This window comes from Gadus macrocephalus, chromosome 13, assembly GCF_031168955.1.
Source record: "Gadus macrocephalus chromosome 13, ASM3116895v1".
Taxonomy (NCBI): Eukaryota; Metazoa; Chordata; class Actinopteri; order Gadiformes; family Gadidae; genus Gadus; species Gadus macrocephalus.
The window spans coordinates 14,200,262-14,223,730 of NC_082394.1; the positions used below are offsets into that span (position 1 = coordinate 14,200,262).

Sequence of the window (23,469 nt, forward strand, 5' to 3'; positions counted from 1 at the left end):
TATTCCTGCCATATTTCAATATTGATGCAACATATCAAGAGTGGCTAGCGTCTCTTTGAAGTTGTCTTCGGGGGTACGGGTGGGGGGGGGGGGGAGTGAGGAAAATTCAAAATTAAACATTAAGGATGCACGCGTGTTGGCCCTGCATTTGGAATGGGATCCATACAGCAATAGATTATTTTGTATTTAATGGAGCAGCTCCCAGGAGTGTCAATATCAGAGGATTACAGCAAAACATGAAATTAGCATTCAGTCCCCATCCTCTACAACACGTAGCGCCTCATGCCTCCGCCTGTCTTCAAGAGCGCGCGCTGTGTGTGTGTGTGTGTGTGTGTGTGTGTGTGTGTGTGTGTGTGTGTGTGTGTGTGTGTGTGTGTGTGTGTGTGTGTGTGTGTGTGTGTGTGTGTGTGTGTGTGTGTACGTGATTATTTGCACGGGTTCCTGAGCTTGCACAAGGTTCTCTCTGACATTGGTATGAAATTCTGTAGGTTGGGCCACAGTGCAGCGTATGCTGCGACCTATGCGCACCTAAACCACAATGCAAAAAAAAAAAAAAGGTTAATAGACTGAAAGTAGCCGCAAGATAACAGAGCACCAAGAACCACCGGAGAACTCTGCCACGGACGCCGAGCTCGTTGCTCTCTAAGAAATAGTCAATAGTCAATACATTGTTTCTCCTAAATGCAGCAGTGGTGCAGCGCTGCCGCTGGAGAGCTTACAGCCCTGCAATCACACACTCAAGGTTTCTTTATGAAGTCTTGTCTTACGCTGAATTCATATTATTTTTAAATACCGTAATTGTATTAGTATAGAATAATATTTGTGTTTTTTAATTTAAATGCATGCATCATACAGGATTCTCCCTCAACTTTGCAATAGTGGAGCCACCCTGGCCTGCACCCTGCTCCTCCACCATTCAAACATATAGGTGACGTTGTTGTTAGGTGACACTGCAGCACTAGCGCTATTCAAGAGTTTGCAGAGGAAAGCACACATGCACTATACCGCATGCCAGATCACCAGAAGAAGAAAAAAATACTATGTAAATAGTATATACCAATACTATTAATAAGAATGTTATTATTACTAAGTTAAAGCATGTTACCATACAACATTTACCATTAACAATTTAATAAATACAGCCCCGGCCCCCCGGCTGCATTGCGTGAGTGGGCGTGAGCGCCTGCACCACAATCTAAAGGAATGCTGCATGGTTCCCCAATGGACCCCACTCAATTGTTACATTGTCATTATTGCCATTAGAGAAATACTGTTGAAAGACACCGACAGCTTGTTGTGCTATAGGAGAATAGGAAACGCAACACGATGCTGTAGATGGCATTAGCTCACGGATGGCTTGAGACTCAATGTACGACCATAAAACAGAAAAAAGTTGAACAAGTGACTTAACAATAGCGAGTACACAAGATGGTGTGGAGCAGAAGCAACAGTATTATGAAACCCAGGCGGTTGGATGGCTGCAGATTGCAGACTGAAAATGTTTTTTGCAACATTAACGACTAAAGAATGTTATGTTTCTATTGTCTGTATCAGACATGGTGTAACAATGTAACACAACAACATATAGTGTGCCAGAGTTGAATGTTGTAATGTAATATACGTTGTTGTTCTTGTTCACCAACAAGACTGATGCCGATGACGTGAAGACTTTGCACAAGCTTGCACAACGCAATTAAATCACATCTCTGTCCTGCGGTTATTACACGTTTTACATGAAACTGGGTCGCATTACGGAAATTAAGTTGGTAGCTTTTGGAAGTTTCAGCAACATAAATTGTAGCTTAATTAGTTGATATGACTTAACTGGTGCGTGTAGTACACTGCTTTATATGACAAACTTCCATTATGGTTTCAACAGCAAGATTTAGCTTTTTAGTTGTATCATCTTATTTAATAAAAGTAAAACTTATTTAGTCAAATAAAATCAAAACCAACCCCAAAAGCCATCAACTGTCAACGCGGGTGTAGATAAGTAGTGGTTTTTGCATGCAAAGCCCTGCAATTCTGCAGGGTCGGAAAGGTTCAAAATAGATTATCAGCATACCATGCATTTCCAGACTGAAACCTGGCAAACACTCAAAGTTAACACTATGGGTTTTTTCCTCGCCACAGAGCATACAGTACAAGAACGTTTCGCAATCGTGGATAGTGGCCCAAGGCAACGTCAGAACTGTGGATTCTAGCAATTCAACACCCACTCCCTCCCTCCCTCCCTCCCTCCCTCCCTCCACCCCAAAAATGATAATTTCTCAGAATCCTGAATGTCAGCAGTTGGAATTCATAGAATCAGAAAGAATAGAGCCGTCAACTCACCTTCCCTGGGTCATCTTTGGAGCGAGGCACTTTGAGAAAACACTTGTTCAATGACAGATTGTGCCGTATTGAGTTCTGTAAGGGAGGGGGAGGAGGGGGGGGGGACAGAGAAAGAGAGCAACGTTAAGTAATGTTGAACAAGGTTGCATGGCGATGAAGACAAAGCTGAGCTGGATGTCAAATCAGGCTGTCAATCCTATTATTTACATCAAGGTCGAGGAGCTCTCCACTGAAAAAAAAACCTCAGCTTGTGAACCAATGACTTTGATTTGATTTGAGTCAACCAACCAATGACTTTGATTTGATTTGAGTCAACCAACCAATGACTTTGATTTGACACGTGCACATTGAAACAGCACATTGATTGTGCAAAGAAAGGAAAAAACGAACAAAAGGAGAAAACTAGAAAGAATATTCCCCGCCCGAAAATATCCCTCCAACTAAAGGCACGCTGGTTGCACAACATATCGAATTCCACGGGTGCCAGAAGTATGAGCCAGGAGGAATCCCAGAGTGGGACGACTGCTGATACCCGGCCCTAATATTAATTAATGCTCCAGCAGGCTCCTGAGGAGGCAGGAAATAAATTATGCAAATCATTCTGGAAGTTAACTCATTACAGCGTTAGCAGCCTCGTTGTCGATGCTAGACGGGGAGGCTCATCCATCTGTCTGACGGGGAGGGGTTTCAAGTGGGCCGGCTGACTGAACATAAAAAGCTCACAGCCCTGGGTTAACCGACCACAGCCAGGGCCCTCACAACCAGCTGGAAGTCGTCCAGGGGACCTTGGTATATACTGGGGGCCGCCAAATGCACGCGTTCCACTACTTCACCGAGGTGGAGTGCCATTGACAGATGGCCACACTACAAAAAAAGCTTCAGGATCCTCCCATGAGTTGAATGGATACGTGAGATGAGTAGCATGTGCGGTGATGGTGCACGTTATGCGTGTATGTGTGAGAGAGTGGTGAGAGGTAGACGGAGAGAGAGAGGTAAAGAGGTAGAGAGGTAGAGAGGTAGAGAGAGAGAGGTAGAGAGGTAGAGAGGTAGAGAGGTAGAGAGGTAGAGAGGTAGAGAGAGAGAGAGGTAGAGAGAGAGAGAGGTAGAGAGGTAGAGAGAGAGAGAGAGGTAGAGAGGTAGAGAGGTAGAGAGAGAGAGAGAGAGAGAGAGAGAGAGAGAGAGAGAAAAAGAGAGAGAGAGACAGAGACGGACCCCCGAGCACATACAGGAGTGGCTGCTTGCACAACACTAGAGACAATAATACCTCAGCAGAGACAGTAATGACAGCCTCCTAGAGCTGTCAGTCTTGTTGTTGAACCCTACACCTGCCCTGCCCCCCCCCCCCCCACCGCCTTCCATCACCGCTACCCCTCCCAAACTAATGTCCTTACAAAAACAGCAAGGCTGGTGTGGTAGAAGCGGTTCCCATCTCGTCAAATCGAGGCGCCTGCCAGAATGGGAAGAAAGAAAAGTTGCATACAGAACCAAAAATAAGGAATGGTGAGAAAATACTTTAGCCCAAAGTTGTTGGGGAACGGCCTCATTTAATTTTTTAAGTGTGAATACTGCCTATCTTAGGCAAGATAGTCTCACTGTTGGTTGTCTAACAGCTGATAGGATCTGGGTTCGAACCTGACATCTACCCCTGTAGGCATCCTTGAGTGAGACCCCTAGATGACCATGGCATGTCTCACAGTATTCACAGTACGTCCCTTTGGCTGCAAGTATAAATTTTCAACTCATTACTTATGCCGTCTTGGCTCAGGTGTTAAAAACTGATACGTGCTGGGGAGTAGGCTTACCTCAATGTTCTGGTCCAAACCGTTTGGATCCACAACAATCAACAAATATCCAATACAACAAACATGAATAATTGAACGTCATAATTTTTATACAAATCAAAATCAAAATACCAAGTCCCCCCGTGGAATCTGCGATGAATCACTGTGCACAGAAACCAAATAGAATTAGAGAACTAATATCTCCAAGGAGCCCGGTATTCCTTTGAGTACACTGGGAGTGTGTGGAGCCCACCAGGGTCACGCGGGGCACATGAAGGCTGTGCGGACCGGCATCGCATCTAGAGCACCCTCTGCTGCGGTCATTCAATACCCAGTCTGCGGAGGCAAGTCTAGGCCGACCCAAGGCCCGGCTGCATGCAGAATAAATACAGCCGGTGCACTGACAGCCCGCTAAGCATAGCCTTAGTGCTGTCAGCTGCATCCTCAGCCCGACCAGCTGCCTGCCCGGGGTCCCGCTGCACAAGTTTCTCTCTCCTCCACCCACCACCACCACCACCACCACCACCCCGCCCGCCCGCCACCTCGCGCTGGCTGGTAAGTCAGACGCGAGAGCAAGTAAATAAATCAATGTGGGCCTGGGAGTAATGGGATCGTGCATAGTGTATAGGGGACAAAGTGTTTCGAAGCCCTCGTTTTAGTGGGGCCCGAGCGGCTTTTAAAACCGCCAGACATGTCTTACCAGGAAAGTGTTACAAGAGAGAGAGGGAGAGGGAGAGAGAGAGGTGAAAGGGATGGAAGTTCTAAAATGACATTTACCCCATAAGTGCTTAAAACCGGAGAGAAACATTTTTTTTCCCTGTCACAGGCTAGAGTGTTTGTGTATATATAGTGTGTGTGTGTGTGTGTGTGTGTGTGTGTGTGTGTGTGTGTGTGTGTGTGTGTGTGTGTGTGTGTGTGTGTGTGTGTGTGTGTGTGTGTGTGTGGTTCTGCCCTGTGTGTTTGCGTTCCACACAGCAGTTGCTGATGTCTCGCTGCAGATTGAAGTATGGCCCTCACGCGGGGGGAAAGATGTGGCTGTGTCCATTACGGGCCCTCTAGTGGGCCCCTGAATCATTTATAGCGTCCAGCAGCCCTGGCCCTGTGGCTGCATTAGAACTTTACTTTTTAATGAACTCCCTCCCTCCCTCCCAGGCCCCTTCCCTCATGTTTCGTGAAGGGGCTACAGCCTGCATTGTGTCACGACAATTCATTCTCTCTCTCTCTCTCTCTCTCTCTCTCCCTCTCTCTCTCCCTCTATTAATGGGGGGCCCTTGATGGCAGGAGAGGTGAAGCGCAGCAAACCAAGAGCCGTTTCAACAATGATGAGTGCGGCAGCTGGCAGCAGGGTGAGGATGAGGAGAAACACAGCAGACATCAGACAGTGACTTTCGGCTGGATGGGAGGGAGAGCGCCGTTCTCCCGTACGCACCCTGCCTGTAAACGGGAGCCACCAACGCTATGACATGTTGACGACATAAAACTCCCACTAATTACGGTTAAACATGTCAGCGTTGTGTGTGAGCGTGTGAATGCGCGCGCGTGCGTGTGTGTGCGCGCGTGCGTGTGTGTGCGCGTGTGCGTGTGTGTGCGCGTGTGCGTGTGTGTGTGTGTGTGTGTTACACAGTACAGTGAGTGCGCCAGGGATGCGGAGTCTATAGATGGAAGTCAGGTGTGCAAGCGAAAGGGGGTCGGTGGGTGTAAACAGCAGTACAGCAAAGTGAGTCAGACAGAGCTCACTGCAGGGGTCCTGGCAAAGTGCTGCCCAGCATCTACCTGCTACCCCCACAGAGCACTTCTAATCCAGCCTCAGCACAAGCTCTGTGTGTTTGTGCGAGTGTGTGTGTTTGTGCGAGTGTGTGTGTGTGTGCGAGTGTGTGTATGCATGTATAGACCTGTGCGTGTGCTCCGATCATGTGTAGGAGGAGCAACCTACGCATGCGAGCGGACACACACTCTGCAAAGGTAGGGGTCTGCTAACGAACACAGATGATTTAAACCACCGGGACAGCGGCGGAGGCGTTAACAGCTCCCCCACCCCCCCGCCCCCCGCCCCCCGCCCCCCACCATCGCCGTCTTCATCCTCTTCTCCCTCTTGCCGGCTCCCTGTGCCTCAGCAGAAGGAGCACCCGGGGGCGGAGGGGGGAAGGAGGTCGGACTGACCTCGACGTGCGCCGTGTCAAACGTTCAGAGTGAGCCGAAGGGACAGGCCACGTCAGGGCAGCGCTCCTCACAGCTGGGGTCAGAGGAAGGGATGGGGGGGGGGCGTGGGGGGACAAGACAGGGCCACTTGATGCATCGCAGCACACACACACACAAACAAACACGTACACACACACGGGCACGCACACAGAGAAACAAGCACAGGTTGACACACAGGAGGGAGTGGTTAAAAAGGATCAAACCAAGACACCTTGTTCATAAATCAATGCCCCCTAAGGGCGGCCTCCTCCAACCCAGACTTATCACCTCATTCCACCTCTTACCATTGCAATGCCTAACTAAAAATGAGACGCACCGAGCAGACAATCACACACACACACAACCACACATTGGTACTGAGTAGGGGTGTGACCGGGTACACGTGTAACCGGTTAGTAAATCATAACCGTTTAGGAAAAATCAGTAAACGAAAACCAAAAAAAAAAAAATTTAAATCAAAAATAAGTTAACACATACTATTTATTTAGCGATTAATAAAGCTACAAATGTTCAACTTGGACAACATTAAGGAGCTAATAAATGCACGCGATAAATGTTGGGTAACTGAACACCGGGCATTAGGCTACGTCATGTAACGTGTAAGTTCACGGTTCCAGTTCGGCCTCAACCGTACGTTCACACCAAACGCGACGGGGCGACAAGATCCCATACAAAGTGAACGCAGAGACGCGTATCGGGCAAATTTTTCGCGAGAGAAAACCGGCGACAAGTTTTGATTTGTCACGCCACACTTTTGCCGTGCACAGGCGAGCGCGTTCACCAGAATTTGAACTTTGACGCAAATTTCACGTGATGACGCGTGATGACAGCCAATCAGCGTTCAACAGCGTGGCCACAGAGTCACATGTGTAACGTAACAGCCAATCAGCGTTCAACCGTCAAATTCAGTGCAGTGCAGTCCGGGGTGAACTGCAGCACGGAGGAGAAAGTCAATGTTGCCGACTCCCAGAGCTCTATATATAATATAATAGTATATAATATAATATTTGTATATATAATATCACGGCCAAAAGCTTGATTTTCGATCTAAACTCTACCCTCCATTGGTCGTATAGTGCGACTGCGGTCCACTTAAAAAATAATAATAATAATAAAAATAAAAAAACGGTTAACCGTGTACACGAAAAGAAAGGGGTCGTGTAACCGCTTACAATATTTTGTAACCGTTCACACCCCTAGTACTGAGAATTGTCATGAGTCACTCGAGTCACTCGAGGTAAGAGACCTGGAAGGAAGTCTTTCTACCAACACCATACTGCGAAAAGAAACACCTTTGATGTCTAAAACCTCTGCTGTGAGAGGGGAATTAGCAGAGTCAGGGAGTCAGCAGGTTGCTCAAAAGCAGCTAATGAGACGCTTAAGGCGAGGTATGATGAGCTACGGTGGAGCAACGTTCACCAGCGTTGGGGCCAGGGTTAGGTCGTCTTTAGGACGGGTCGACAAGGGGTCATGGTTCAGAGCTCGCTGTCAAAGCCCCCACTTTAAACTGCCATTTTGCCATATTCGCATATTTTTTCCAAAGAAAGGGGCATGAGAATTCAGTGCAAATTTACAAAATAAGGTAAATTGAATTTCTTCTACACATTTCTTCTCTATTATGTTCCTTTTCTAATGTAAATTTTATGTTAAGATGCCCATGTGATGGATAAATGTCATTAATGCATCTTAATCTACCAAAAATAAGGACAAATTTGACAAACGTCCTTACATCGCATGGCATGACCTCAATCCTGACGTGCAGTAAAACTATGAATGGACGAAGATGAAAATTATCTGAACTGGTATTCCGAGATGCTGGTCTCTAAAGTGGAAGCAGCTCAGTGGGCGGACTGGAGGAGAAGGAGGACAGCGGGAGGCTGAGAACACAGGACCAGTGAGAATCTGAGATGACAAGCCAAGGTGCAGTTGGCAGGGCTGCACACACACACACACACACACACACACACACACACACACACACACACACACACACACACACACACACACACACACACACACACACACACACACACACACACACACACACACACACACCAGCAAGAGCGGAAGTGGCGATAGCACAGGTAGATGGCTCTGTTTTTGGAGCATGATTATTTAAAAACGAGACCCTCATGACATGTCCGCCAACACACGCAGTACACCTCAGCCTCGAGGGAGATTTGCACACAGCCCATGGAATGTATCACCTCGCCAGTCTGGCTGGAGTGGGAGTGGGAAGGTGTGTGGGATGCCACTGCAGTTACTCTCCAAGGCACCACTTTTAACATTTACAAGCTGTCAAGAGACACACACACACCAACCCAAAACGTATGCACACATAAACAAAAAGTGTGAGTTTGACTTTGTCCGGCGGCAATCAGCCAGGCTTTAATTTCTGTTAGCGGCGCAGAGAGAAGCGACCCCCCTCTGAGTGCCACGCAAACAAGACTCCTTTGATTGATGGTGTAAAAAAATTATAACTGTGGAATAAGCAACTAGGCATTTTTCGCAGGCGCATTGGGCCTTACACTTTTTGCTTCATGCCCAAACCCAAGCTCCCTCTACACACACCTTCACACCTACAGCTATAGGAAACACTGTGGATGCTGCTTCCATATTGGACTATTTATTTGATTGTCTTGATAGCCTAAGAGCCCTTGAGAATGCTTGTCGCTATTACAGTAGAAAACCTTTTCTACGAAAAGAAAACCGGACCCAAGTCACAGTATCTATTAAGCAACGCATTTATCCGTTGACCCCTTCCCAGTAACACAACCTCCACCACAGATTCTCTGCCAAACGGATTGGCGGACACGTCCCAAACACACCTCTCAGCAAAACTCTGGTCTGTGTATATGATCTTCCATGAGCCTTCGAAGTAAATCAATCTAACTTTTACTGACAAGTCATTTTGCATAGGTATTGCATCCTTCAATAGTGTCACAAATAAGGCATTCGATAGATAGAGGTTGATGAGCTCAAATCTAGGTGAACCGGGAATTTCCCTTTCTTTTTCGTCATATTTGTTTTGCCCAATAATATTGCTGGAGACTGTAATCTGTAAGTTAATAATTGGCAAACACGCACTTGGCCAACAGTAGAAATCTATCAAAAAGTGTCTGTAAAGGTGGCTGGTTTCAAATCAACCAAAAAAAATTGGACTGGCCACTGTAGGAACACACTTTTGGTCTGAAAGCTTCATCCTATTGCACTTACAAGTTTTCTGCAGTAAAATATCTGCACTATATACCATATACAACAAAACAGGAAACAAGGCCCAACGCCATCCCTCACCACTTCTTGTATCCGACCAAGGCTATGTGCAGGCTCCCTACATAAGTTCTGCTATAACGTAGAACGGCAGGATCCGAGATTACATCTTGTAGGACTCAGACAATAGACTGAGCCATCACAAAACCCTTATAGTTCTCCAGTGGTATATATATGAAGGTTATGAATGAAGCAGCAAGGATGTTCCCTTTTCAGCAGGCGCCAGCTTGGTTAAGGCCCAAAAACTCCAATAGAAATGTCCTGAACTCAATCTGCCTCAGACGCACACAGACCACACACCCCTTTTCCCTACCTGCTTTGTTGTTCTAAGGTCAAACTCAAAATGGTTCGGCACAAACTCTAGAGAGGCAAACATTCTAGGGAGCTTTTCCCCTCTAGGATCACTCAAGGTTGCACCAGCTTGAATGCTGGGTTTTAAATTCGAGCATTCCCTTTACGTATCAGGAGTTGACTGCTGCTGATTTGTAAAGCTGCTTTTGGAGGAGAAAAAAAAAAAAGGAAAAAAATGGATTCACTTAACGCATCGCTAAATGACAGTTCAACAGGACGACAGAAGATCTGAACTGCTCGTAGCGAGACGCTTTTAATCATATTCCTTCAAAAGAGATCCCTCTTTTCTGCCTCTTCCACTGTATGCCTCTCTCTCTCCCCCCACCCCACTCTCTTTCACTCTCGCGGAGCAAACTACAGCGTACGTGCATACAGTCAAAGGGCTTTCCACAACCTTACACTCTGCATGCCCCAACCCAACCTCTCAGAAGACACCCTTTCACACGTGCTGCGGCACAACAAGACAACGCAGCCATAAGAAACACCTTCGATGGTGCTACCACACCTGACAAATTACTTGATAGTCATAATAGTATAAAAGCACAGAGGAAGGCTTGTCATAATTACAGCAGAAGACTTTTTCAACAAAGGAAAACAGGGCAAGAGTCATTTAGAGCAATGCATACACCCGTTATTGACTGGATACATTGACCCCTTTCCAGTAGCACAAACTTCTTCTCCACCACATGGCACCAACAGATTCTCTGCCAGACCACAGATACAGCGATACACTTTAACTACAACGGACCAAACCTCACGCATCCAGTTAAGATGCCGAGAAACCTTACGCCCACGCTCCACTAGGAAACTATAATGATTTTCAACTTGACTTCATTTTTCTTCAAAGGCCTCCTTCAGCATCTACGGGGAAAAGTGTTGGCATGGTAGGTTTGCAACCTCTCAGTGTCTGCTCTTTACAAACTTATGTAGTCTTAATAAAACGTGAACGCTCCCGTCGGTGGCAGCAAACTGCATGCCAAGGTGAAATCGGTAGGATGCATTAAACAACTCTATTACCACGAGCGAGGCTAACTCAAGCTCTGTGCGACAGTCATGTGGATGGCCACGGCTGGAAAATCATTGTGATGGCCACCTTCTGCTAACTATACCCAGGTCATCCTGTGGAGCACATTGAGGTATCACAGTAATTAAAACTCAATAGCCACTTCTGCAAAATCAGATGACACCATCGGGAAATTGTTTAGCCCCTCGACAGTGAGCTTTTTGGCAAAATGAAACACATTTTTCACTGGTAGGTCAGGGTTTTTATAATGAAGGCATTTCATGCGTAAAGAAATTGGACTGCTCAGCAATTACAGGTGTGTGTGCGTGTGCGCGTGTGTGTGTTTATACACACGTTTGTGTACAACAGAGATAATAATCTAAATCTGTGCTGCTGGAAATATGGCCAGGAAGAAATAAAACAACTCCCCTCTTGTGTTTAAAATTAAAATACTGCATCGTTCTTTTTAGTTCAAGAAAAGATCTGACATCAACTAGTAGGGCTGTTTGAGTATGACGATATTCACCGGGGAACGGGAGAAAATGGTCGATCAATACATATTTCCCTCTTTCGTTCCTATCGCTATTTTTACTTGACGGCAGTATTTTATGTCATTGGGACCCTGCTTTACGTTCCCTACAATCGCTCAATGAACACTAGAACAAACATGGAGGAGCATGACACAGATGAATGTTGTCCCAACAGTCCGAGAAAGATCAAGAGTCAAAAGATGTGGTCTACATGCGAGGGAACCGATGAGAGGGCTTGTTCAGGAGAGCCGTTGATTTTGACAATTGCGTCCGAGAGAGGTTTGGTTTCTCAGTATAACACTACGGTGTGTGTGGGTGTGTGGGGCTCCGTCTGAGCAGCCGTTTATATCGATGTCCGTGTCTGAGTAAGGGTTAAGCTCAGTATAACCCCAAGTTGTGTGGCGCATATCATATACAACATCGCACTCTACACAACGATGGTACTGAAAAAGTGTCACAAAGTTGCCATGGGTCATAACACGCCCCCCTCATCCTAGAACCCTCAGCCATAAACACTTTAAAAAAATCTAATTTTGTGTTTGAGTTACAGCTGAAACAGTGGGTTCACTTACGCTTCAATAACGGACCAATGGACGAGCAGAGTTACTCCGGATACTTATTTAGTTTATTGGCTGCAGTACTGGTGAATTATAAAAACAGATTGATTTCCTTTTTTTTTTTACTTTTTTTTTTTTTTACTTTTTCATATTTTACATTCATATACGTTTATTTTGTTTATTGGCTGCACTAATGGGTATTTCTTAACTTCAAACAGAGGGTCGTTTACTTTAATAAACTGCACTTTAATTTGTTATGTTGGTTTAATATCCTGATTAGATTTTTTCTCAGTTTTGCACAACGTCATGAGGCATGTGGTTATTTTGTGAAGACTTTTTTCCCCATAGAATTGACAGACAACGTAGCACATCATGATACATATCACTATCGTGGTATGAAATGACCCATATTGCGTTCGATTATGTCCGTATTGCACAGACCTATCAACTAGTATGACCAAAATGAAGAGCTTAAGACAACGTTCACCGCAATGAAAACTATTTCTATGAACTGTTTAACTCAGGCTATATCTTTCAGGGAACCCAGACGCATGCCAACATAAAATTAAACAAGAAAGAGGATTTGAGAATATTTCATTTTAGACAAACAGAATTGATCCAGACTGAGCAGAAATTAGCAGTCAAGCAGGGTCAAATTAGTACTTTCATTGAGGAAATGCGTTCGTAACCGTTTAAAACGTTGGCCACAGTCTGTGTGGATCTGAAACTAACCCAGATTCAGTCTTGGTTTCTGAAAGCAACTATAGCTTTATATTAGAATAACCCTGTACCAGTTTTCTTCCCATAGAAAAGTACCAAAAATTCAAAATTATACAATTGATGTCGAAGATGCATTGATTGGATGTGAAGTCAAGGGGAGCATCCTCAAATGAAGCCAAAAGTAAACAAAACACTTTGAAGGCCTGGTACCAGGTCCCCATATGAAGCCATAAAATATATCACAAAAACATTGGTGGACACATCGCCACCAAATCCCTCCCCAGCTAAACCACGGGCTGTGGGCCAGATCCTCTACAGAGCCTACCAAGTAAAGCAGTCCTACTTTTTCTGAGAAGTAATTTTGCCGAGGGTAATCCAAGGATATTGCATCCTATAGAACTCAGACAATAGACAGCCAACACAAACCCTTCTCCAGTGGAATATAAGAAGGTTATGAATGAAGCACCAAGGATGTTCCCTTTTCAGCAGGAGCCAGCTTGGTTAGGGACCAAAAACTCCAATAGAAATGTCCTGAACTCAATCTGCCTCAGACCACACCCATTTTCTCTACCTGCTTTGTTGTTCTGAGGTCAAACTCAAAATGGTTCGGCAGAAACTCCAGAGAAGCAAACGTTCTAGGGAGCTTTTCTCCCCTCTAGGTTCACTCAAGGTTGCAGCCCCTAGCTTGAATGCTAGGTTTCAAATTCGAGCATTCCCTTTACGAATCAGGAGGTGGCTGCCGCAGATTTGTAAAGCTGCTCGGGGAGGAGGATAAAAAAAATACTGATTCACTTAACGCATCACTAAATGACAGTTCAACAGGACGACAAAAGATCTGAACTGCTCGTAGCGAGCCGCTTTTAATCATAGTCCTTCAAAGAGATCCCTCTTTTCTGCCTCTTCCACTGTGTGCAACTCTGTGTCTCTCTCTCTCTCTCTCTCTCTCTCTCTCTCTCTCTCTTTTTCTTTCATTCTTGCAGAGCAAACTAGCGACGAATGAGCACACAGTCAAAGGGCTTTCCACAGCGTCTGGTGATGCTCCACTACTGCACTGAGCAGCAGCAGCAGCACAACCCAGGGGGCTACACCCTGCAGAAACACTACTATTATTTCTCCCATTACCCGAGCCCTGCCAGTGATGGGCACAGCTCTATTAAGTGGATTATTATCCACCAACATCCAACATCTCTGACCTTCTACAGCCTTGTCAATGCAAACGGCATCAGAGTGGAGAAGAAATTACATACGTGGACGGAAACAGGTAGGACAGAGTGAAAAGAAACACCACTTCGGTCAATAGAATATGGTAAATAATGCACATTAAATCAAGACATGCAGAGATTCAAATGGTAACACGGGTTGAAAATGTGAACTGTCCTATGTCCCCCTTACTCGTCTCACACATGTCTTTACCATGGGCCTGAATGCAAGTTCCGTGAGTTAAGTCAGTCCTGTGATAAAAAATAGAAACAACTGACTGTTTTAAACGGGGAGGAAAAAACACAGTACACCATGCTTGAGGCAAACTGTAAAACTACTCTAGACGAACATTATCTGCAGAGAAATCTTTCACAACAACTCCACAAATTGCGTCTGGCTCTCTTGAGTGATGAAGGCGTGCTTCTCTTTCTCCTGTGCTGTGAGGAGCTCTCCCTCTCTCCTGCTCTCCCACGACCCCACCACCGTCCCTCCCTGCAGAGGCAGTGCAAGGCCATGAAAGATTGGAGGCAAAGCGACGTCCTCTGGTTTATCCTCCCTGAAAGCCTTCGCATGCTCTCAGTTCCACATGAGGGATCTGATGAAAGCTGTTTGTCAGTGTGCCACTTAATTATCAGCCAGGAGAGGGGCCGTCCGATGCCGTTCTCCGACAGCGGTCCTCAGCAGCAGACTACACTGCCCCACTCACAATGGGGATCCTACTGAAGCTGCCAACAATGACAAGATAGCGTCACCACACTATTTAGGAGGTAGACGAATGGTGTAGAAAACACAATGTATTTTATTCTCCCATCTCCCTACATATATTTTGTCCCTTGTCTAACCTTTAATTTTTAAACTAAATGTGCATTTATTGTTTAGTATTGATCAAATAAAATCAACCAGAATAGACCATAAATGCATAAGACGGCAGAGAAACAAGATTTGATCCTGCTGGAAAAAATCTGCTGATGGTTTGCATGAGATTTGATCTCCCTCAGTCATTTAGTATTTCTTGTTCCAGGTGATCTCTAGATCTCGCTCTACGCACTTTGACCTTCAAAAAGTCATATTATGTCAAGCCAAGTTGTGCATTACGGCTACGAGATTTGAAGATATTCTGTAGAAAAGAAAGGAACATTGTCATCCTCATTCAGTGTTAATTTGACCAGGAAACCGAATCATAAAACAAAACAAAGGCAAGGTCATCAATCGTCACCAGTAATCAGTGTAAACGTTTCTTTGGGTCATTCTGACATCAAGAAAACTCATAAAAAAAACACTAACTACTGATGGGAGAAAATCTATCAATTTCTACGGACAAATATTCATCACTCAATGGCCTGGTTCAAAAGACTTAACAGATGCATTTACTCGGCTGATATTTAATAAATATGTTCACAAAGGAATGCAAAACCACATTGTAATCCCCATTTTACTACTGTTTATAAATAAACCCATTTTATTTCTCTCTTTTGTTTGCAAGATGCGGTTGCCCTCTCTAAGGGAATCAGAGAGCAACAGCCCAGCAGTCCATTAGCCAAGTTAATGCAGAGCTGCCAGATCCACTGACCCATAAATAATGCATCGCAGTGGTCAGGAGAGGCCAGCCACTTCCATGCACCCCTCCATCCCGTTACATGGCCACATTAATAGACTAATTCAGAGGCAATTAACTGGTGGGGAAAGGCTGTGGCCTTGCAGCCGCTGAAGAGCTCACAGCAGGGCTAGGATAACGCACACACACACACAAAGAAGCTATTTGTACGAACAAAGAATCTGGCCTTCCGACACTGACCACAGTTAGGGGGAAATAGGGAAATGTATGAATATCACTCACATCAGTTATTATGATTATTCATTGAAACACTGTACGGTAGCCTTGGGCAAGACATTTAGACCTACCATCCCCCCCTGCATTATGGCGTGCCAATAAAACACGAGCGGTGATGTCATCTTGAGCACCTTGCCGACAGAACCAGTGTAAGCATGGGCAGCAGAGGACAAAGTCCGAAACGCTTACGCCGCCGTTCACTCCCAAATGTAATTCCAACCTGTTTTCCTTTCAGCATCGGCGGCTAATGCAACTTTTGAGTCAATAAATGAGCTACCGGAGAGAAAAAAATAGAAGGAAAAAAAGAAAAACATGTATTTTTCCTCCTGAGAGGTGACGTTGACAAATGAGCAATTACAGGAGGAATATTCCGGTGTCACATTGGGAATCGGAGGTGACCTGCGATTACCCCCCGCAGAGAGGCGAGCGTGTCGATGCGAGAGGCAGAGAGAGAGAGCGAGCGCCCGGGAAAAAAGGCCTGCCCCCGCCACCAATACCACCAACCCTGTCCCCCACCCACTCTCTCCTCCCCCTCTCTGACATGTCATCCATCACTGGTTCTGCTCCACTGCCACAGCTGTGTCACTGAGCCCAACCCCCTCCGCCCCCTCACAGACTGCTGACCCCACTGAGGACGCGCCAGCAGGACCGATCAAATATCTCCCCGAGTAGCGAGGTGGCCCGCCTTGCTATACCGATGGGTCCATAGGGGACTAAAATAAAGCACCTTGGCGATGCACATCGCCTGCCCAGCCACCCAGACCCACCCCCCCCCCTCACACACACACACACACACACACACGACCACAGCCACATATATAAATAGCTCAAGCCACGAAAATAATCATGCCCGCCTCTAACCAGCGCAGATTGAGTGCATTCATTACGGACACTAGTGTTAGCAAATAGCAAAGGAGCAAAACTAAATGTTAGAAGATGATTTAAAACAAAAAGGCAAGGTGACACCCTGTCCACCAGGTGTGTCCCTATCAATATTACCGTGGTTATTAGCTTTGGATATCCTATGTGCACGGGAAAGTCTTCAGGACCAGGTCTTCCACTGGTCTTTCTATATGATGGGAATGAGTAACAGTCTGGGTATCTGGGCTTCAGCAGCGCTGTGAGTTGCTGTAACCCAGCCCTCTAAAGAGGGCTTATCCTGGTCAGGCCTACGGACCTCTATCGCAAAACCAGGGCTCTCAGGTTGCTGTTGACTTTCTATAAGAGGGTTCTAGCCACTGCTAATTAGTCCTGCAGCCCTCAGCTTCACATGGAGCTCATGAGGTCACCTCGTTTATAGAGATATCAATTAAACACTGAACCAGATGGACGAAAAAATAATCGAAATGTCCGTTGGGCTCAAACTGTGGTCAAGATTGCCCTTTGATTTTTGTGACCACATGTTGTAATGAAATCATACAGGCAAGCAGGGACATCGGTAGCAGTACGCAGTATACAACATATCGGCTCGATCAGGGATTCTGTGTTAAAGGCGGATTCCAGTGCTCTATTAATAGCATGCAGAATTTATCATGGTTCAGTGTTAACACCCACCCCCCCCCCCCCCCCCCCCCCCTGCCAACCTGCCCATCTACCCCCGTGCACGTGCACATGCACATCTTCTCCTCAACCAGCCCGCTTTCCCAATGCCAGAAATGTCGCAACTATACAATGCTATGTTTAGACCATTCCCTTGAACCACATTCCATGAGGTTTTTCTGGGTGCTATTAAAATGTGTCACCCTAGAAGGTGTTCAGAATTTGGTGTCACCGGATGAATATAGCGCGGGAACGTATCCCTCACTGTCGAAAGGGCCTGAATCAGCCTTGAACTGACATGAAAACAAACAGCTGCTGAATATGTCTCTCTCTCTTTCAGCAGTCTCTCGCTCTCTCGACTATCTCTGCAACTGTTTAGTGACACTCCCTGCCATGTGGGGGCACTTAAAGTTGTAGTATGGACCGATAGTTCAGCATTAAGTAGAAGAGAAAAGCGAACAAAATCGAAATGGTTACTGCAATGCACAACATTTTTATCCAATATGGTCTTGCCCTTGCCAATCCATGGGCCCCCACTGTTTGCCCCATATCTTAGTGAAGGTGGTCAAGGAGCGGGGGGGGGGGGGGGGGGGGGGGGGGGGGTACAGTAGTTCATATTAACATGTTAACTTTAAGAAAAATCCCCAAACCCCATATTTTAAATAAAACGTCACCACAATGGAAAAGGAAATAGACATTCTATGCAAATGTACTACAGACATACAAACATGTATTAATGCATTATTAACGTGCTTAAGTAGGGTGTAAAAGGAAGACTAGTCTTGATTTAATAAATTAACTAGAACAATTTGCATGTGCTATGCACTGCAGATTTTCTACAAGTACAATTTTTCCACAGACAATTTGGTGTGGAAGTGGGCAGCCTTGGCTCTATTGACATGCACAAATGAAACAAGGGCCCACAGTTAGAACGAGTTCTATCTTTCCTCTGATGTATTGCTTTTCCGCTCTTATCTAATTCCCTCCAATTGCAGTTTCTATATTCAATAGCTGAGCCACTCAGGCTGGACTGTCACACTGCACTTTAATCTCTGCACCTGACAGTGTGAAATGTTCAGAGTTTAATCCCCTACTACACACCTGCAGTGTGAATAGCTTTTCACATGTACAGTACCACAACACTCCTTTAATTTGTCCCGAGTGTGACTTACTTGGCTAATGAAGAACTCTGATTATGGCTAAGGTATTTCACCACAGCATATTAAGTATATAATACCATCCATTGGCAGTAAATTACTTCTGAGTTTCATTGAAACAGTTCAGTGTTGAAGTAAGGGCTAGGAAGGGTATGCAGGCTGTCCACATTGATGGTAATTCTACCCCCTAAAATACCTAAAAACCTGCGAATGATCAAGGTAAATACAATCATCTTTTTCATTAAACAAAGTCCTCCCAGTTCATAACCTACACTGATGTGATTTCCACCCTAAAACATCTTCACTTTAGGTCCCAGACCTTGAGACTATGCAAGCGGAAAACATTTGCTGATTGTAATGCTTTGATTGAGTCATTATTAAAGTTCCAATAAAATTATATCTTGAGACATGGCAATGTTTCATACAGTCGGTACCGTCAATAATACGTCTGTCTTCTTATAGTATGCAAAAAAAGTGTGTGGGGAGACTCGACCTGTGTATTGTGAACTGTGAACCTGTGAACCTCTGAATTATGAGTCAATTCAACCCAGTGTTTTCCTACATGCATCCAGCATTGGCACAGTTGGATTACTAACGCAAATGAAATACGCCATGCAAAAAAAGATACGTCTGGTATTTTCCAATTTAATTTCAGAAAAGCTTGTATTGGTTAAGAACACATTTTATTTGAAAACGCTTCCACAAGTGTGTAAAAGACGTCGGTGGATCCGCTCTCTGTCCGAGTCCAACTGGGTTACCTCAGAGCTTCAGCGTAAACCGGGTCACACACAGGACACACGAACACACACACAGGACACACACACAGGACCCGTCACCGAGCCCCGCCTTACGGCCCTTTCGCTCACCGGTCGTGTTACATAAAAGCAAAAAAGCCAGTCTGGACATTGTGCAAAGTTTCAAATACATCCCACCGCCTCACTAATGCTGTTCAAGAGCATGCGTTGTGTGAGTGGGCGAGAAAAGAGTATTTGGGTTCACATTAATGTCAAAAGAATGTCGCTGCCACACATAGGCCTGCCACTTCTCTCTGGACTCGTCGGAGTCAGCTCTCCTCTTCGCTTTGCAGACCGTGTGTGCAACGACAAGCCGCTCTCGCAAAAAATGTATTCTGTGCCAAGCCTCCCCCACCCCCCACCACCACCACCTTTCCTCCTCTCCTTCCCCATCCCCCGCCCACTCGGAGGGGCAGGAGTGTGAGCGGCGGGGCGCCGGTGGGCGGAGGCGAAGGTGAGGCTGGTGGGCGGCAGGCCAGGCAGCAGCATCCTGACACGGGGACCCGCCTCACAGCGGGGAGCGCGCCGGCTGCCGAGTGAATCACCGCTCCTCCTCCTCCTCCTCCTCCTCCTCCCACCATCTGACACGCCGCGGAGCCACGGCCCACCACACATACCACTGCTGCTGCTGCCGCCTATACCACTAATAAGCAACCCAGAGAGGGAGAGATGGAGGGAGGGAGACCGAGGGGTGGAGAGAGGGCGAAAGACCTGCGATGGGAAAGAGAGAGACCTTGAGAGGGAGAGAGCGAGACCAAGAGAGAGACCAAGGGAGGGAGAAAGTGAGACCTAGAGAAGGAGGGAGAGACCAGGGGAGGGAGAGACCAGGGGAGGGAGAGACCAAGGGAGGGAGAGACCAAGGGAGGGAGAGACCAAGGGAGGGAGAGTGAGACCTAGAGATGGAGGGAGAGACCAAGGGAGGGAGAGTGAGACCTAGAGATGGAGGGAGAGACCAAGGGAGGGAGAGACCAAGGGAGGGAGAGACCAAGGGAGGGAGACCAAGGGAGGGAGAGTGAGACCTAGAGATGGAGGGAGAGACCAAGGGAGGGAGAGAGACCAAGGGAGGGAGAGAGACCTAGAGAGAGAGAGCGAGACCTAGAGAGAGAGCGAGAGAGACATAGAGATGGGAAAGAGAGAAAGACAGACAGGACAGACAGAAATAGTGAACGAGAGAGGGAGGGACATAGAGGGGTAGAGAGGTAGAATACTAAAATGTGTGGTTTTGCACTGAACTTTAAAGCAACATGATCAAATGTGTGTAAAAAAAAAAAAAAGATCATATCTCGGAACCAGGATGTAACATGGGGGAGGGGATAAGGCAGTGTGGCTTTCTAAATATGTATCAGAGCTGCTGAATAATTCAATATCAGCTAAGCGTTTAAAATTTAAATGCTTGCTTTACAGCATAATGATGATCCATGCTGCAGCAGCAGATGGAGGTATCAGCCAGACTAGAGTCTGAAGCAATTTTACACTTTTACATCCCAAGCGCTGCAAACCTAACGCTTAAGGTGGGTGAGATAGGGCAGGGGATGGGGTGCGGCAGGCTGGGGCACACACCTGACCGATGGCATTTAAATAGCTAACAGGAACAAGGATTTTCAGAGTGTGAGCGAAGTCACCACAGAGAAGCCAGAAACATTATCTCCAGAGCAAATAATGTCCTGGAGGACCAACAGCTTCCCCCCCTCCACCGCATCCCTCCTCGAGAAATAGTAAACGGCTCCAGGCTTCTATTATTAAGCCTCCAATCCAATAGGAGCCCCAACCTTTGATCTGTTTAGGGTTCTGTATATTTGCATTTTATAATGAGATCAAAGCGGGGAGGTCCGGCAGGCTCTAGCAAAAGAGGCAGCTCTGTGCGCCCCAACTCCTCACAGCCGGACGGTTTGCACACCAAAGCTATGTTTCTCCATCACCGTGAATGGGCAGGCGCCGCAGACCGCGGTGTGAATGTACAGGGAGATGCAGTGCATTCTTGGTTGGTTGGTTAAGATAATGAACAGCAGCTACCGCTGTTCATCTTATTATTCGCAGGGAGGTGTGCAAAAAGAAACCCGAAGCCAACCACACCGGGGCCCCAGCAATTTTGCGCAATGGAGAAAAACATTTCAGGCATTTTTTCACTGGTTTGGAATTGCCCTGCATTTTCTTTGGCAACCTTCACCAGCTAGCAATCTGAGAGCAGGGAGATACACTCTGCCTGAAGTCAGCTACCCGTCCAGAATGGAGATATGCGTGTGTGCATATCTACACGAGACTGCGTGAACGTGTGTGTCTGTGTGTGTGTGTGTTACACATGTCTTGCAGCTTTAGAAGAGGACTAACAAACAGAGGGAAAGAAAATAACAAATGTGGGTTGAATAGCATTCAAGCCATGTTGGTCATCTGCCAAAATCAGGTGTTTTCACACTGAGATTATGAGATTTCACTTTGATTTGATGTAGGATTATGAACTTTGACATGGATCAGCTAATCCTCATTACATACAATACAAACATTTATACATAATACCCACAAAGTCTTTATACAGAGTCCAGAGAGCTGTCGCCCCTGTATATTACACACAGCTTTGGAGGAAATCTTGAAGGATTTACAGTGGATTCGATAGCTTGTCGGCCAGACCTGGGTCGCTCTCCCCAGACAGGTATCAGACGAATCTTTTCGGCCACAGAAGGACACATCATAACTCGGAGGAAAGAAAGGGACTTGATCATTTGCCTTTTAGTCTACCCACAAAACGCCAGTCACCAGAAAGTGTGAGGGGCGAACGTACAGAGTAACATCTGGGTTTCTGTCACCAACAATGGGAAGACGATGCAATCGTTTCGACCATCAGTACTCTTCTTGATCTAAATGGACAGCCACATCCTGTGTGTTGTGGTTCCCCAAGGTCGTTTCTAATGGTTACCATTAACCAATTTCATGTGACGCGCGTCTACAGATCCCGCCCCCAGCAATGGGATGTGGAAAATACATTTGAAAATAAAATGTCCCTTTCACCCAGATTTAAGCTGGTCTTCCATAAGGCTTCAGATGCTCGTCTAAAGTCTGATTTGTGAGAGTAGAGGGAGACAGACTCTGAAAGCAGGAAGAACCAAGAAGGTTTTTTGCACATGAAGCAGCAAGGAACCATGAACTGCGGATTAAGGAGGCATTTGCGTTTACAGGTAGTTTGCGTTTAACGAGAAGACGGATCTTCCAAAAGAGCCAATGCACCAGAGTTCAACAGACGAACCAAGATTGACTTTATGTTATATAAGCGTACGCAGGTCCACAACAATGAGCCAAGATGTTTGTAAGAGAGCTCCATCTAATTGCTTTCTGGTAGACGGCCTCTCTCTCTCTCTCGCTCTCTCTCTAGGGCGACGTTCATATTTTTTGACCTTGATAAATTATCTGTCCTTATTGACAGCACTTATTGATATTTCTTAAAAGCGTAGGCTAATGGAGTTCTATTGAGATGATTAAATGAGTTGCCGGCACCCGGATTAGCCCGCTCTCATCTCTGCGGCGCAGCCCTGCATTATCATACAGAACAGACGCGTGCGTGCGCAGAGTCCTAAACTCCTGCATACGACATCTCCAGGGAAACAGAGGAGTGATGACTACATTCGACCTACATTCACCCCCATCCAGGCACGCACGCTTCCAAACGACACACACACACACACACACACACACACACACACACACACACACACACACACACACACACACACACACACACACACACACACACACACACACACACACACACACACACACACACACACACACACACACACACAGGGTATTGTTCAGGGGAGTCGTAAGGCAGCAAGGAAATTACTTCAGCATTCTTTACACTAAATAATAGCACTGAGACAATTAGCTCCTGTGGCTATCCCTGTCGCACACTTCCTTGACAGATAGACAACCCACAGCTGTGAGATTCCCCAATGACCTCCTAAGGGCCAAGAGAGAAACTTGTTGCAACTACAAGCATTAGGGTTCGAGCCTTCACCCAGGTTCTTTTAGGCAGGCTTGGGTTTTAATAACTTCCCGATGTCAGTCCTGGAAGAGTAAAAAGGGGCACACAGAAGACATTAAGCTATTGGAAGTCAGTCAAAAGACCCTGCATCAGAGGGAGGGCGGGGGGGGAAGTTTAGTGGGGTTTGAAACCAATTCAAAAGACCCTATGTAAATAACATGCACACAGAC

General features: G+C 46.2%; 1 protein-coding gene across 1 annotated transcript in view; it reads right to left on the reverse strand.

Annotated features, from left to right (window-relative positions):
- The window catches only part of foxj3 (forkhead box J3), a 73,666-nt gene that overhangs the window by 23,547 nt on the left and 26,650 nt on the right, over window positions 1-23,469 (reverse strand). The window contains 1 exon segment of the mRNA XM_060070199.1: window positions 2,335-2,409. Within this exon segment, the coding sequence (XP_059926182.1) occupies window positions 2,335-2,409 (75 nt within the window).